General features: G+C 33.0%; 1 protein-coding gene across 3 annotated transcripts in view; it reads right to left on the bottom strand.

Moving 5' to 3' along the window:
• Positions 1-2,726: 2,726 nt before the first annotated feature.
• Positions 2,727-14,394, bottom strand: part of LOC145686492 (uncharacterized) — a 225,287-nt gene continuing 213,619 nt past the window's right edge. For 2 of the 3 annotated variants that reach the window (XM_081759863.1, XM_081759862.1), the window contains exon 4: positions 2,727-10,305. In XM_081759863.1, the coding sequence (XP_081615989.1) occupies positions 10,126-10,305 (180 nt within the window). In that variant the 3' untranslated portion in view covers positions 2,727-10,125. The remainder of the gene's footprint in view (positions 10,306-14,394) is intronic. The other variant, XM_081759864.1, reaches the window with a different exon arrangement.

Below are 14,394 nucleotides of genomic sequence, written 5' to 3' on the forward strand. Positions count from 1 at the left end.
TTTTCCCTCCAGCGTTCTGTTGTCAGCAATTTGATTTCGTTTGTTAATGTTGCTTTTTCCAGACCAGTTGTTTATCACTACAACACTTTTTTTTTTTTTTTTTTAAAGGCAAGGAGTGGGATTCGGGAGACCCTATTCTAAGTATAATAACTTTGAGAAAAGAAACGGTGTCTCATTTGTTAATAGATAGCAGTGTGTAGTTCGTGTGATTCACTGTATGATTGAAGTGAGAATACGATAATATATGTTCTTTTTATTATTGATTATATAAAAAATATTTTTATATTTTCTCCTTATTGCTGAAGGAAGAATACTAGACGAAGTATAAGTATTTGTGTAAGTCAACTTTGTTTGGAGATCTTGAGTGAAATAAGAAAAACAGTTTTGCAAATTGAAAAAGTGTGGAGACAGAGAGTACTTTCTGACAGTTATCAAGACGGTGTGGTCCAAGAATTGTGTACGAGTAAAGTATGTGAGTGTGCAGAAGGATTCATCCAGACATTAAATGTAAGTGCAGAAGGATTCATATTAAATGTAAGTGCAGATAAGTCTTTTAGGCTTTGCTCCCCTTTTATTGATGATGCTGTTAGTGCAGTTTCCGTCATGCACAACATGTATTCGTGTGGATGAAAGAGTGCATTGGTTTGAGTTCTATTTCGAAATTCTGTCAAGGAAAGTTCTATACTTAACGACAATATGTAATAATGTGGAAATAAAGTAAGAACTGCCTGAGATTCAATGGAAAGCATCAAATCAAATCAAACAGTCAAAAGAGTTTGAATGGTCAACTCGAACATAAGTGAAGCCAGGACCTGATTTTGAGATCATGTAATTCTCCCTATCATGGAGTGGTTATGGCATAATGTGGAATGGCCTCTGTGCAAGATGAACTTGCGTAGTGTTCTATGCTCTCTTTAAACTGCACCGATTTCCAAGTTCCGGTGTTTTTTTGGATATCACATTTCTCATAACCCTAGAGTTGCATAGGGCTTATTAATAATAAAAATAGTCAACTATAACTGGAAGATTTTTCGGAACTTGATAGATAAGGCTCTCACTTCGATGTGTATTATTTTCATGTTAGGGGTGGGAATATGTCTCGGATAAAAATTGAGTAGTGACTCTGGTTGCCCTTTAACATTAGGTTCTGTTCCTCATAGTATTGTTAGAAAGGACACAAAACAGAATAAATTAATCAATCAATCAAACGTTAAGCAGCTCATTGCTGACATTCATTTGTGTACGCTTCGGAGGTTTGGTAATTGTTGCTCATACTATCTTTTTTATTATTTATTGGAGACAAATATTCCGCTTATTTAAATACTCAGTTTCTTTGATACCGTTGATCTATTTCATATAGTTCTGTCGTTGTAGTGAAATATTGTATATATATATATATATATATATATATATATATATATATATATATATGGCAGGAAAACTCAGTATGTCTCCTGCAATTAACAATGATGGAAAATCTAGAGGTAAATCTGCCCTCTCTTGTTTGGTTACAAAATTAGTTTGCTTAAGGCTGGTGTTAATAACTTAGAGAAACTAAGCAAAAGAATGTACTGTACAATATGTTTAGTTGCGAAGCATCTTTTTTTTTCTCCGAGCTTTATTGTTAAAAGTTGCCGTTGGCACGTTGACAACACGTTTGTTCAACGGCTAATCATCGTATAGCATACGAAGACATCGCTTATTGTACCGTGAACACATAGCATAAGCTTTCGTTGTGCTGGCATTGATTACACGATAATGTGAAATACTACCTAGCTCATAGAATCATCTCATCCCTTACCGTCGTAATTTAATCTTTCCTTGTTTTCACACACACACATACAAATAACTACTTTTATGCAACCCAAAATGCACATGCTAAAGAAGGGTTGCATACGAGTCTGGCGATATCTGTTCTCGTTGTGCTTTTCGTTGTTTACTTTGAAATTTGGAGGACGGTGTGGGTGAAATATCAAAAGGCAGTGAGGTGGAAATTTTAACGAAGCGTTTCCCCATGCAACCTACAGAAGTTTCACTTTGTGTTAAGAAGCAAAGTATATACATTTTTGTTACGATTGTATTATATATTTAAGAGAATAGTAACATTGTTCGTCAAAAGTATTGATATTGATTATTATAGACTTAAGATACGTTACATAGAAGTCTCGGAGTGTGCTGATCGAAGGCACGTTTCAGCCCATGTAACTAGGTGCAGCCATTAAGCTAAGGTTACAGGTTGCTTTCTCCAGTGGTTCAAAAAAGTTAAACCAAAACTGGTAATTAAGAGCTGGAATAGAGGTATAAGTTGAGACTTAACGATTAGATATCACGTATACAAGAACTATGTGATTATAATTTCATTACGAAATATACACATCAACTAATTTTCCTCCGATTTCCCGTATAAAGCACTCCTGAACCTTCACAGAGAATACACAAAAATGAAATATGACAAAGTAGGAATAAAACTTATTACAGTGAGAGTTTTTACGTAGAATGGTTAATTTAAAAAAAACTGTTTTAAGGTAATATTTTGTGTGTTAGTTTTATGTTCCATAGTTGTACTTGTATCGTATGAATTGTTAAAGGTATTATCACAAAAGTTCCGATTGGAGACTGACGAAATACACACACACACAAGCTCTCTCTCTCTTTCTCTCTCTCTCTCTCTCTCTCTCTCTCTCTCTCTATATATATATATATATATATATATATATATATATATATATATATATATATATATATATATATAATATTCAAGCGGCACGCTACGGTATGGCGTACTGGCATCTTTTTAGTGAGAACTGAATATTTCCTCTTCTGTCTTAACAAGGAGTTGTCGAGAAACTTCGAAAATGCCAAATAGTAAATATGTAGCGTTGTTGAAAATCAAAGTTTTTATTGGTTTCCTGTATTTCTCTCTAGAGAAAGAATTGTGAATTTTTGTTCCTTCTTGAAGTCCATTAATTGTATTCAAGGACCAGAAATATTTGGGACCTTCTATCTTTCGCTCGCTGGCACGTACTCGCGCCTCCATCTTTTCTTTCATCCCTTTTTCGCACGGTAATATAAACCATAAAGACTCTGAACCGACAAGTTTTTTTTTTTTTCTGAAAACACTGAACTCCCACAATGAAATAATCCCAACAAATTTATATGTCGAAGTTCGATTAAACTGAAAGCCAATGCAAAAATTCTGTTGGGACTCCACCTCTGTACTTTCTCCGTAGAGGAGCCTTTGCTCAGTTCCTATTTTAATGTATCTAATTAATTGTTTGCATTCATTGTTTGGAAGAGTATTAAGTGAAAAAGCCCTAGATTTTTTTTTTTTTTTTTTGCGTAGTTTATCCATTAAGTTAGTAGACGTTTGTAAAACATTTTGGTAGCATGATTAGTATTCTGAATAACATTATATGAGCAATGTACTGTATATGTGTTCTTATTAATATTCAGTATTTGGGGAAATATTGATGGCTTTTCAAAACAAACCATAGCAGCTTACTTTCTCCTGTTTACAGAAAGAGACAAAAGCAGGAAACAAATCATTAAGAAATTATGATTATCATTACGTTTATTGTTAATATGTAAGAATCAGACATTTTATAGCATATGTAGCCCACGTAAGAATTTTTAGTTACAAGACTGTGGTGATATGCTACTGGACATTATTATTATTATTATTATTATTATTATTATTATTATTATTATTATTATTATTAATAATAATAATAATAATAATAATAATAATAATAATAATATTACCTGAAAGGATTGTGATTTTTAGACCATTATGAACCTGAGGTCCAGCGTACGGGCACCTTTATACGTATATATAAAATATACACGTAGGTATATATAGGGAAAGCTAAAATTTTCTGGATTGGGCGATCCCTAATATATTAATGATCCTTTCTAGATCTTAAGCGTGATTTTTTTTTTTAAATAACCTTTTCGAACTTTCGAGTTTAAGCTATAATTCTGAATATGTGAAAACTTAGGAACGTTGCTGATACATCAACATATGCCCTTTAACATGACTTTCCAACGTCTCAGATACATCAACGTATTTCTTTTAACACGATTTTGTTCACTTTGCTTTTTTTAGCATTTAAAATTTTGGAGTTGACTTGCAACCTGGTCTGGAATTGGGAGCATGGAGTTGGCTGCAAAGATGAGTTTTTGTTTTCTTGTGCTTAACTGCCTAACCTACTAGCATGTGGTTCGTCATTGTATGTCATTGTCATCCTTTCTGATTATACAAAGTGTACGATTAAACTTCTTGAACACCGTTCTACATTTATGTACTTTTTGGTAATATTTTTATAATTTATTTTTTTATTTTTATTTTTTTATTATAGCTTACCAGCAATATATAATTTTATCTGTAAAATTACTTTATGAAACATTTCTTGCTAAGTACAAAATAAAAATACACAACATTTTCCTTTTAATTATATTCTGGAACATAACTTCGCCTTTGTGACAAATCGACATAAGCCAAATTTGAAAATCCGAGATATTTGACCTAGTATTTAAAATGTGTTATTCTTTCATCTGACAAACTAGGGTAAGTTTTTCTTTATTATTTTCTTTTCTGCATAAAAACTAATAAATTTGGCGTAAGTGACACCTACACATTAGTGTTACCTCACCCGTGTATTTTAGGTCATTTTCGATGTATTCAGTATATGCCTCAAAGTGCTTAATGTAACACCTTTAAATTGGGATGTGAAGGTTTTGTTTTTCGTTTTAAATCGGCAGTTGGTGACAATGGAATGAAAAGATGTTTAAAATGGGGGATACTGCTGATAAAAGATATTATGAAAAATTACCTCCAAAATTCAGGTGCGTCTTATACTCAAAATAATTATAAAAATGTTCAGTGCCACGGGAAACCTATCTCTATCTGACAATATTGGATTCAACTGGCAGCAGCAGTGCACCGATGCGAAGAACATGAGTTGCGGGGATACACAAGCTTACTAACACTGTCTACCTTTCGCGCCGCCATCACAAACCCAGAACCACAGACTAGAATATACGACCATAAACTCTGCGAAAAACTGGAAAAATGTTATTGTATTTTTTAAAAAAAAAAAAAAAATCACTTAAAATTTAAGGTGCGTCTTATAGTCCGTAAAATACAGTATATGCCAGATTATGTACACAACAATCCTAAAACCATATGGACGTGGCAACTTGAACCTGTCCCCTTGATGAAATTCTGCGTACGCCACTGCTTAAAAAAATAAATTTTCATTTATATTTTTTTTAGCAGTATGCATATATGTGGTAATTGGTCGTATCATGTTCATATATTGGCTGCTAAACCCAGTGAACACGTTTTTTTTCTTTCTTAATTTTTTCTGTATATAATGTAGTGTCTGAAAAGCCTCAAAGGACAAATTCATTAGAAGTCATTTGTATGTGCAGCAGGCAGCAAGGAAAAGTTTGTTGTCTCGCCGTAAAAAGAACATTACATCTTGTTAAGATTCAATTAAATTTTCGTTAATCAAATTAAATGCCTCACGAAAACATACCGAATGATCTTTTCAGTCAATAGCTTTCTAAACATAATTTGTCGTTTGTTCTTGTGAACCTACGACGCATTGATGAAGTTTGTTAAAAGATCTGCGGGAATTGTTCATCGGCATTTGAAACCTTAATCACTTTATCGAAGTTCGAAGAGTTTTCAGTTTTTGCTAGTGAGAGGAATGTGAAGGAATTCAGCTCTGACGTTGAATGAATACAAGTAAGAGGTACTCGTTAATTTTAATCTCGTGTCGATCGTAGAATAATTTTTATAGTAGCTAGTATAAACATATTTGTGTATATAAGCCGTGTAGTCATGTAGAATTTCAGCAGCACCAAATAGACACTTGTAAATAAAAGTAGATCATGAAAGAAAGTCTGTATTAAATAAATGAAGTCCTCTGTAGATAATTTGACATATTTTATCAATAATGAAGTATCGTGAAAAGATCCGAAAGCTGTATCTTTCTGTACTGAAAGTAAGCATTTAAAGTTGTGTAACTTTCGAGCAATGTAAATGTATGTACAGTACTAATACGTAAATACGCTATTGCATTCATCCTACGCTAATATTTGAAAATAACTAGTATACTTATTATCCGTGTGACATATTAGTGTACCGCGTGTCGGGTTTAATTCATTATGAAGTTGGAATCCTACTGAACAAAAGATTTATTGTGAGTGCAAATGGATAAAGTGGGGAGCAAGGGGCAGCCATTGACTAATAATTTAATAAAATGCAAAAAAATGTCATTGTTACCTCATGTGTCAATGTTAGTCAAAGTGTTATGTCACACGTTGATTTATCATTGGACAAAAATTGAAGTCAGATTGGAAGTTAAGAAATTGGGAGATACTTTTTTTCTTTCTTTCTTTCTTCGATAGATAAACAAGCATTAAGTTGAAGAGGAACTAGTTTTTCAGATTTTTAGTGAAATATAGAGAAATAAAATATCTAATAGACTGGAATAGTGATGCTGTCATTTCCTTTCGTTACCATGGTGATCGCTATGTTTTTTCTATACAAACGGGTGAAGTTAATGGAGTTAAAGAGCTTATTTCTAAAAGATTCACATCCCTAAGTAACAAGGTAGAAATCGAATAGTTAATATAAGCACAATTATCATGTAATCCACCATAAGAAGCAATTATACGCAATATAAACTCCCTAACGTGTAGATTGACAAATTGTCGGCACAGAGAAAGCTGTAAAAATATATGATTTTTTAAAAAGAAAAAAAAAAAAAACTTTTAGACTAATGTTAATTCTATTGTGGCAGTTACACTTCTAAGCTAGCCTTTAGAAATATTTAATCCACACTATCAGTGGATATAGGTAACATGTTTTCTTATATTCTCTATCAACTTATAAATTAGGAGACGTACAATAATTACACACCTAATTATGAATGGTTCACTATATATTTTAAACAATTGTTAAACAATAATCCTGTTTAAATTTGCAGTAGTATATCTATGATAATCAAATTAGTGAATCAAAAATTTGCCGGACTTATTTAATGTTAATATCTGATTATGAACAAGTTGAGTTCACTTTAAGGTTTAATTTAACCTGAAAATATTGAAATTCTCAAAATATACGATATCAGAGAAAAAAATTCACAAGATATGTGAACTCGCGGATTTGAGTTTCAATGCTTGTCATACACGTAACAGTATTTAACATGTTTCCTTTCTAATTACCTTTTCTATCTTTTATTCAGTTTCATTGATTAGAAATACTTAAAAAGAAACATAAGTATTTCTTTCGCCCTAATGCTTGCAGTTCCGAAATATTTCATCACTGTTTTCGTTTTGCATGTAGGTCCTTTAGGTATTTATTCTACTTGTTGTTTAGAAAATAAAATGGCGATTACCATGGCAACGAGAAGGACGTGACGTCACACTATTTCAGTATATAGTAGAACTAGTAGATTTTCAGAAAATAACAATTGCTTTTCACCCAAACATCGTTCCGTCGCACTCACATAAATAATTTTGTAGAAGCTCTCAATGAATACAATTAGGCAAACTCATAGTGACAATTACACCAGGAACAGTGTTTGTGATATACACATTCTTCTGGCATCGCTTGTTCAGACCATATATACTGAATGGAACTTCTGAAAATTTCAGAGACTGTTGTAAAAAGAGTATTAATTACTGAGATCCATGTAAATTGTTCCGAAACTCATGATGAAAAGTATAGTCTAGGACCTTCCACAGCAGTTAAGACTAAATGGAAGTCTTTTAATTACATGTAATAGTAGATTGATATAGATTTATTTGGGAAGAAGGAAACCATAAGACAACCAAGACTAGGGAATTGACAAACAGATAAAGTGAAACGACAGACACAAGGATGAAACTGCAGAGTAGGAGAGAAATGAGATTAATTGTAGTGGAGAGCGGTCGAATTAAAGGAAATATAGTGGGATATGTTTCTTGTGTAGTAAGACGGCACTGAAATTATTCAGTCTTCATTTTTTTCTTTGCTATTTTCTTTTCCTTTTTTTAAATATTAATTGCATAATGATTGGTAAAAATTTACATGTCCGTGTTATTCCGGTGGTCAGTGAGCCATTGCACTTGGAGACAAAAAGATGCCAATTCAGTCTTAGTATTATTTCCTTGTGGAGCACTAAGGAATTAAATTGCGAGCGAGGTTATTCAAGATTGAATGTGTGTTGGTCTTATCTAACACATGTAGATGTTTTCGAACATCAGATATTCGTCTATTAAAAGTCCAGAAATATACAGTATTTTATGCTTATATTGTTCGTAATTATATTCCTTTTCGTAAATTATACCTAGTTTCCTATTGGGCGGTTATTTTTTGAAACAATAAATTCATTGTTAACGTGTCATAAAATACATTATAAGTTGAATAGGTCTTTATGTTATTAGCAGTTTTTAGATACTAAAATCGCAGTTATTGCGCACAATATTCCAGTATAAATGGTATTATATTTTGTTGAATAGTTCTGAAAGAAGAGAAATATATCAGTAATAATGAAGACTATCCCACCATCTGTGATGAGAGATGTTGAAATTGAGAAACTATATAATTATTCATTGCTAATAAATTTAATCATGTTTACTGAGACTCACAGTGAAATATAATATTTGTTATTCATTTAACATAGAAATGTCACGAATCTATTCATAAAGTCCTAGGTAATGAAAATCCAATGATAGGTCTGTATATTCTTCCGAAGATTTAATAGTTGTAATATAGAAGCGATTTATAAATAAAGAAACAATTTGAATTAAAGTATGTGTAATTGTTGCGGGAATGTTCAGTGTGTGCTGATTTTAAGAAGGACATGGTTTGCACTCTTTCGCAAACTCGTATTAAGTATCTGTAGTATAAGCCAATGCGTGAGATTTCCCTTCATAGAGTAAAAATATACCAAGTTGCCATGGACCTACAGATATTTCACAATGGTATGTTACAGCGTCTCATTGCATGCATGCAATTCACATTTGCACACTGACATAAATTTGTATATAGGAACAGTAGGCCATTGCAATTCGCTTGTTTGGTGGGTTGTGCTGTTCGTCCTTATGATACAAAAATTCGTCTTCCTGGTAGCAGGATCCTTACGTCCCATCGTGTGCGTTTTTAGATTCGATTGACGGTAAAGCTAATTATTAATAATTGATTTAAATTCCCAAGGTGTTAATACTTATAAGTATTCAGTACATTCTAGTACATTTGTATTATTGACTTATTTTAATATCTATAAAATAATACTCGTGACATTTATAAAGAACTTCCGAGCTATAGAAGTAAATACTCATATGCAATATTTTATTAATTTGCACAGTGGGCTTCTTGTAGAAATAGTGTATCAACAGATTTCCCCAGCGAATTGCAAAGGACTGCTTTATCTAGATCGTGAGCACTAATTCGGTTCTTTTGCGGTACTAAGCCATTCATAAAAGTTAGAGAAACATTGCTTACATTTAGTATGTTCATTTAAGGAAAATCAAGTGTACTTATAAGTGTCAACTAATTTGAGAAACAACACTGAAACAATACAATGAATGATATTTAGAATAAGTAAACATTGATACTGTTGCTTTGGAGTCTAACCTCTTGAAATACTAATTTCTTAATTAAGACATGAATAAATCACAGCAAACACCTACATAAAATATTATGTTCACATTTAACTGAAGCCAAAAGAAATCACCAATGCAGTAAATGGGAATAGAGAAGCAGGTAGTTTCTCTGCTGTTACATTTATTAAAAAAATTCCATCACTTTTATTGACTGGCTTAAAACCTACCCGCACAATAGGAATAGCTGTTTGATTTTGTATTTTGCGTAGGTATAGCTATTCCAAACCCGTTAAAATAGTAATACTGTGGAAGAACAGGCCATATTTTAAATTTTAAAATATGTAGGAATATGAAGCGTCGTTGATAAGAGCGTTGACGAACACATATGTTATATCAGGTATGACGATATTAGGATATGATGAAAAGTGTATCTATAGATACATTGGTTGTTTCACTTGTTCACAGTGCGTTCTTTTCATTCTTTAAAATGTTCGTTTTAGTTACCGATTGTTGAACTTGTATGTTTCATTCACTGAAGTACTGATGGGAGGATTCAGAACCGCCAATACTAGACGCTGGAGAACTCTGGATCAGTCCTCCGTTCACAGGGAGCGTACTCTGATGTCCCTCTGCAATCGACTCGCCGCCGGATCCCCAGGGGCCAGTACCGACGACGCTGCGAGCCGCCATCATATTGTGGTTTCCCTGGAAAGAAGATATGCTTATTAATTTCCTCATTGTCTGATGGTTTTTAATTTAATATGCACATTATTTCATTTAGTTGTAATTTAGTACAGTATTTTACGTAATTACCCTGTTTACAACTTTGGAGTACATTTTTAGCGTCTTGCTTAAGAACCAAGATAAGACACTTCTCGGTCTATTTTAGTTACTCTAAATTAGTTATGTTGTTATAAGTAAGTGCAAAATAACTTGGCTGATTGAAAGGAACTGTTCATTTCTTAACTTTGGATACGATTCCTATTGATTCGGTTCGAGAATATGTTTAGGATTGTAGAGGAGTTTTTGTTACTCTAAAAATCCCTAACATTTTAGATAGAACACTGTTTCTATGTTTAAATATTGTATTAATTATGTAACTTTGAGTTTACAATTTTTCTCTATTTACATTAAAACATGGACAAGCAAGAGTCTGATCACACAACTCAATTAGTTTTCTTTGAGAGTCACAAATCAAGTAACATTTTTCTGCGTGCTGCTGGCAATATTTTGGCATATCTTTTTATCAAAATTACACGCTTAATTATTTATTTTTAAATTTTGCGAACGTTTTTAAAATAAGATTTTCAGAAGAATGTCATATAACGTCCAACTTCATACAATTTGTTGGAAATGTTATTTGATTAGTTATTCAGAATACAATTCCTGAATTTTGTGTTTGGAAAAGAAACCTTTTCTCTTTCTTTTCGAATGTAGACATTTCCATAAATTAAAAATGTGAACTGTTATTTTTATATTGTTTATGTGTTGACAAAAAACTCGAGATCCCTTTCCTGAATGAGTATTCTGCAAGTCAGGTTTTAGTTAAATCACTTTTTCATTTTTGAAGACGATGAATTATCTTTTTTCTTGGTATTCAAAAGAATTAATCGAAAATAAATTAGTTACTGTTAATTTGTCCTGTAATTGATTACAACTTTTAGCCTATTGGTAAGTTTTCCGCAATGTAAACGTAATTATTAGCCAACATAATGATTTTAAGTACACACGCTATGTTCTTCCCTTTACAGTTTTATGTAATAAAACTGATATTATCCTGTGTCGAAGCGCAGAACTTGTAAAGTGTACAGTGTTGTTGTGGAAATACATGTAATCTGATTCAGCGATGCCATCATGATTTTATGCCGTTGGGGAATCCGTTGTAGTTTCACTTAAACTTAAGTTTCTCTGTGCTTCGAACTAAAGTTCTGATTGGCTTCATTGAAATATCTGAAAATGAGGTCGTGAATTAACGTACCATATCTTCCCTTCTTTACACCCGATGCGATGTAAGTGCTACTTCCGTTTTTTTTTTAAACCAGTTGTTCTCCAAGTAGGGACCGCGGGGCCTAGCCAGGGGGTTCGCGACGCCTAAAAATTGAAATGGGTTTAAGATCAAAAATCTTCAGCTGTAGGCAGTACAAGTACAAAACAATAACTATTCATTATTTCCAGTGCTCAAGGATTTCATTGATTCTTCAGGTGAAAAACTCTGCTGAAATGCACAAAACAGTTGTAGGACACTTCAAAGCGTTAGCTGCAAGTTTTCGAGAATATTTCTCTGTCCCACAACCAGGTAATGGATTGAAAATTTTTTCACTAATGTAGAAATCCATGACCTACAAGGTGTGAATCTCTCTTAAAACAGAACAAGAACAGCTATTGCAATAATTCATAGAAAAACGTTTTCAGAGCAAATGAACTTTGTAGCTTTTAGTTGCGTGTGCGCTGTGAGTATGAAGAGTTGTCTAAAAAGGAATTGCAACATTTGATGCTTTTCCCTGCCACTTACTTATGTGAGTACCTTTTGTGTTCTTCGCAGTGCTAAAACCTTAAAGCGAAATCGTCTTAGTGTGGAATCGGATCTAAGATTGATGATAACAAAACTTATTCCAGATTTCAATGCAATTATGGAAAACAAAGAATTTCCTTCCTTCCATTAGTGACCACATTTGAGAACATTGTTTTTCCAAGTGGATTTCCTTTTTAAAAAATCAATCTTGAAAGTTACTGTATTTTGAATTGAAATTTCGTTAACTAGGAAACTATCGTGTATCTTTAGAATACATTACTTATTGCATTATTTTTCTTGATCTTTTTGTTGACAGTGCTAATTCTAATTCGTATACTTTTAATACGATGCGAAATTTCAGATAGCATTGCTAGGGGGTCCACAGATCAATTTCCGAATGAACAGGAGGTCCGCGTGATCGGAAAGTTTGAGAACCACTCTTTTAAAGTATTCATTGAAATGCGTTTTGCTGACACATGTTTTCCTTTTTGAAAATTCTGTTGACATACATATCGTTTCTAAACACAATGAAGGAGGAAAAGTTGTATTACAATTTGACGAGTACCCCACAAAATTCTAACATATAGCCCCATAGGGCTAAGCAAACTGTGACTGTGCCGAAAACGAACTAAGAAATCCAAACGTCACTCAAATATGATTTTCTTCTAATGTGAAAATAGCATCTCTTTAACTGTTATTATTATTCCACAAGCCAATTACGATAAAATCCGTAACGAGTGAGTTAGAAAACTATAGGATGGACGTAGTAGGAGTTCAGGGAAAGGGAGTGAAAACCAAAAATTTTACGTTCTTTTACGGAGAACGGAATAAAAATCACCAACTAGAAACAGGGCTTTGTTCCGAAATGAATAATATCAGCAGTTAAACGAGTTGAATTTGTTAATAATAGACTTCCTTTTATTATTCTTAAGAATTAGTATTGTGATATTGTTGTTTTAAATGTATAGGGTGGTCCAGCGTACACCTAATGCGTAAAATTGAAAACTTACATGGATGTTGATCATACCGATATCTAGGACTTTTAAGACTTCAAGGTAACTGTGTACAGACATTCTACCGTAGCTAATGCTATAGTGTTGAAGCTAAAGGGGGTACGCCCACTTCCGGGCCAACCTGTACATGTACCAACAAAAGATAAAGATGACGATATAAAAGACAGTTTTTACAAAGAAGTAGAACGCGTATTTGATCAATTCCCGCAATACCATATGAAAATTTTGTTAGGAGACTTCAATGGGAAGGTAGGACGAAAGGATATTTTCAAACCAATTATAGGGAATTCAAGTCTGCACAAGGGGAGTAATGACAACAACGATAGACCTGTGAACTTTGCACCATGCGAAAACACTATCGTGAAGAGTACAAAATTCCCACAGGCACCTCAGATGGAAAAAACACACAATCAAATTGATCACAGTTTAGTAGATAGAAGAAGACAGTGTAGCATAATTGATGTTCTGTCGTTCAGAGAAGCTGACTGTGACGCTGATTACTAACTGGTAGCAGCGATAATAAGAGAGAAATTATCGTTGAATAAAGGAAATATTCAACATCTGAAAAGGGAGATGTTTAACTTAAAGAAATTAGAGGAGAGCCAGGGATAGTGGAACGTCAGATTGAAGTGTCGAATCAGTTCTCGGTTTTAGAAGGTTCGGAATACACTAGTGTTGACGAAACTTTGGTTGAAATTAGGGAGAGCATTAAAATTTCAGCAGAAGGAAAATTGGGACACGTGGAAATACATAGGAACCAGGAGTGTACTTAACTAGCAGAAAAAAGATAACAGGCAAAACTGCACTAGCTACAAAATACGAACTATAGAACTAATAAGTACGAACTATATAAACTTTTGGAACAAAGAAACGCGATCTTTTGAAAGCTAAAATTAATGAATCTGAAGATAATAATGAAAAAATAAAAAAAATAAAATAAAACAAGAACATTCGGAACATGTATAAGAGGATCAACGAATTTAAGAAAGTCGATCAGCCTCGAGCTTATATATTAAAGAAAGCCAACGGAACAATTCTTACTGATACAGGTGGCTTCTTGAATAGGTGGAAAAATATCTTTGACGATTTACTTAACACGTAAAAAAATAATAAAATAAAATAATAATCATGGAGAAAGTGAAATGCACGCAGCAGAGCTATATATTTCAGAGCCTAACCGAACAGAAGTAGAAATCGCTATAAATAAATTGAAGAAACGCAGATCTCCAGATGTAGACGAAATTTCGGCTGAGTCAATTTTAGCTAGAG

This window comes from Thermobia domestica, chromosome 5 (genome assembly GCF_964235325.1).
Source record: "Thermobia domestica chromosome 5, izTheDome1.hap1.1, whole genome shotgun sequence".
Classification (NCBI taxonomy): domain Eukaryota; kingdom Metazoa; phylum Arthropoda; class Insecta; order Zygentoma; family Lepismatidae; genus Thermobia; species Thermobia domestica.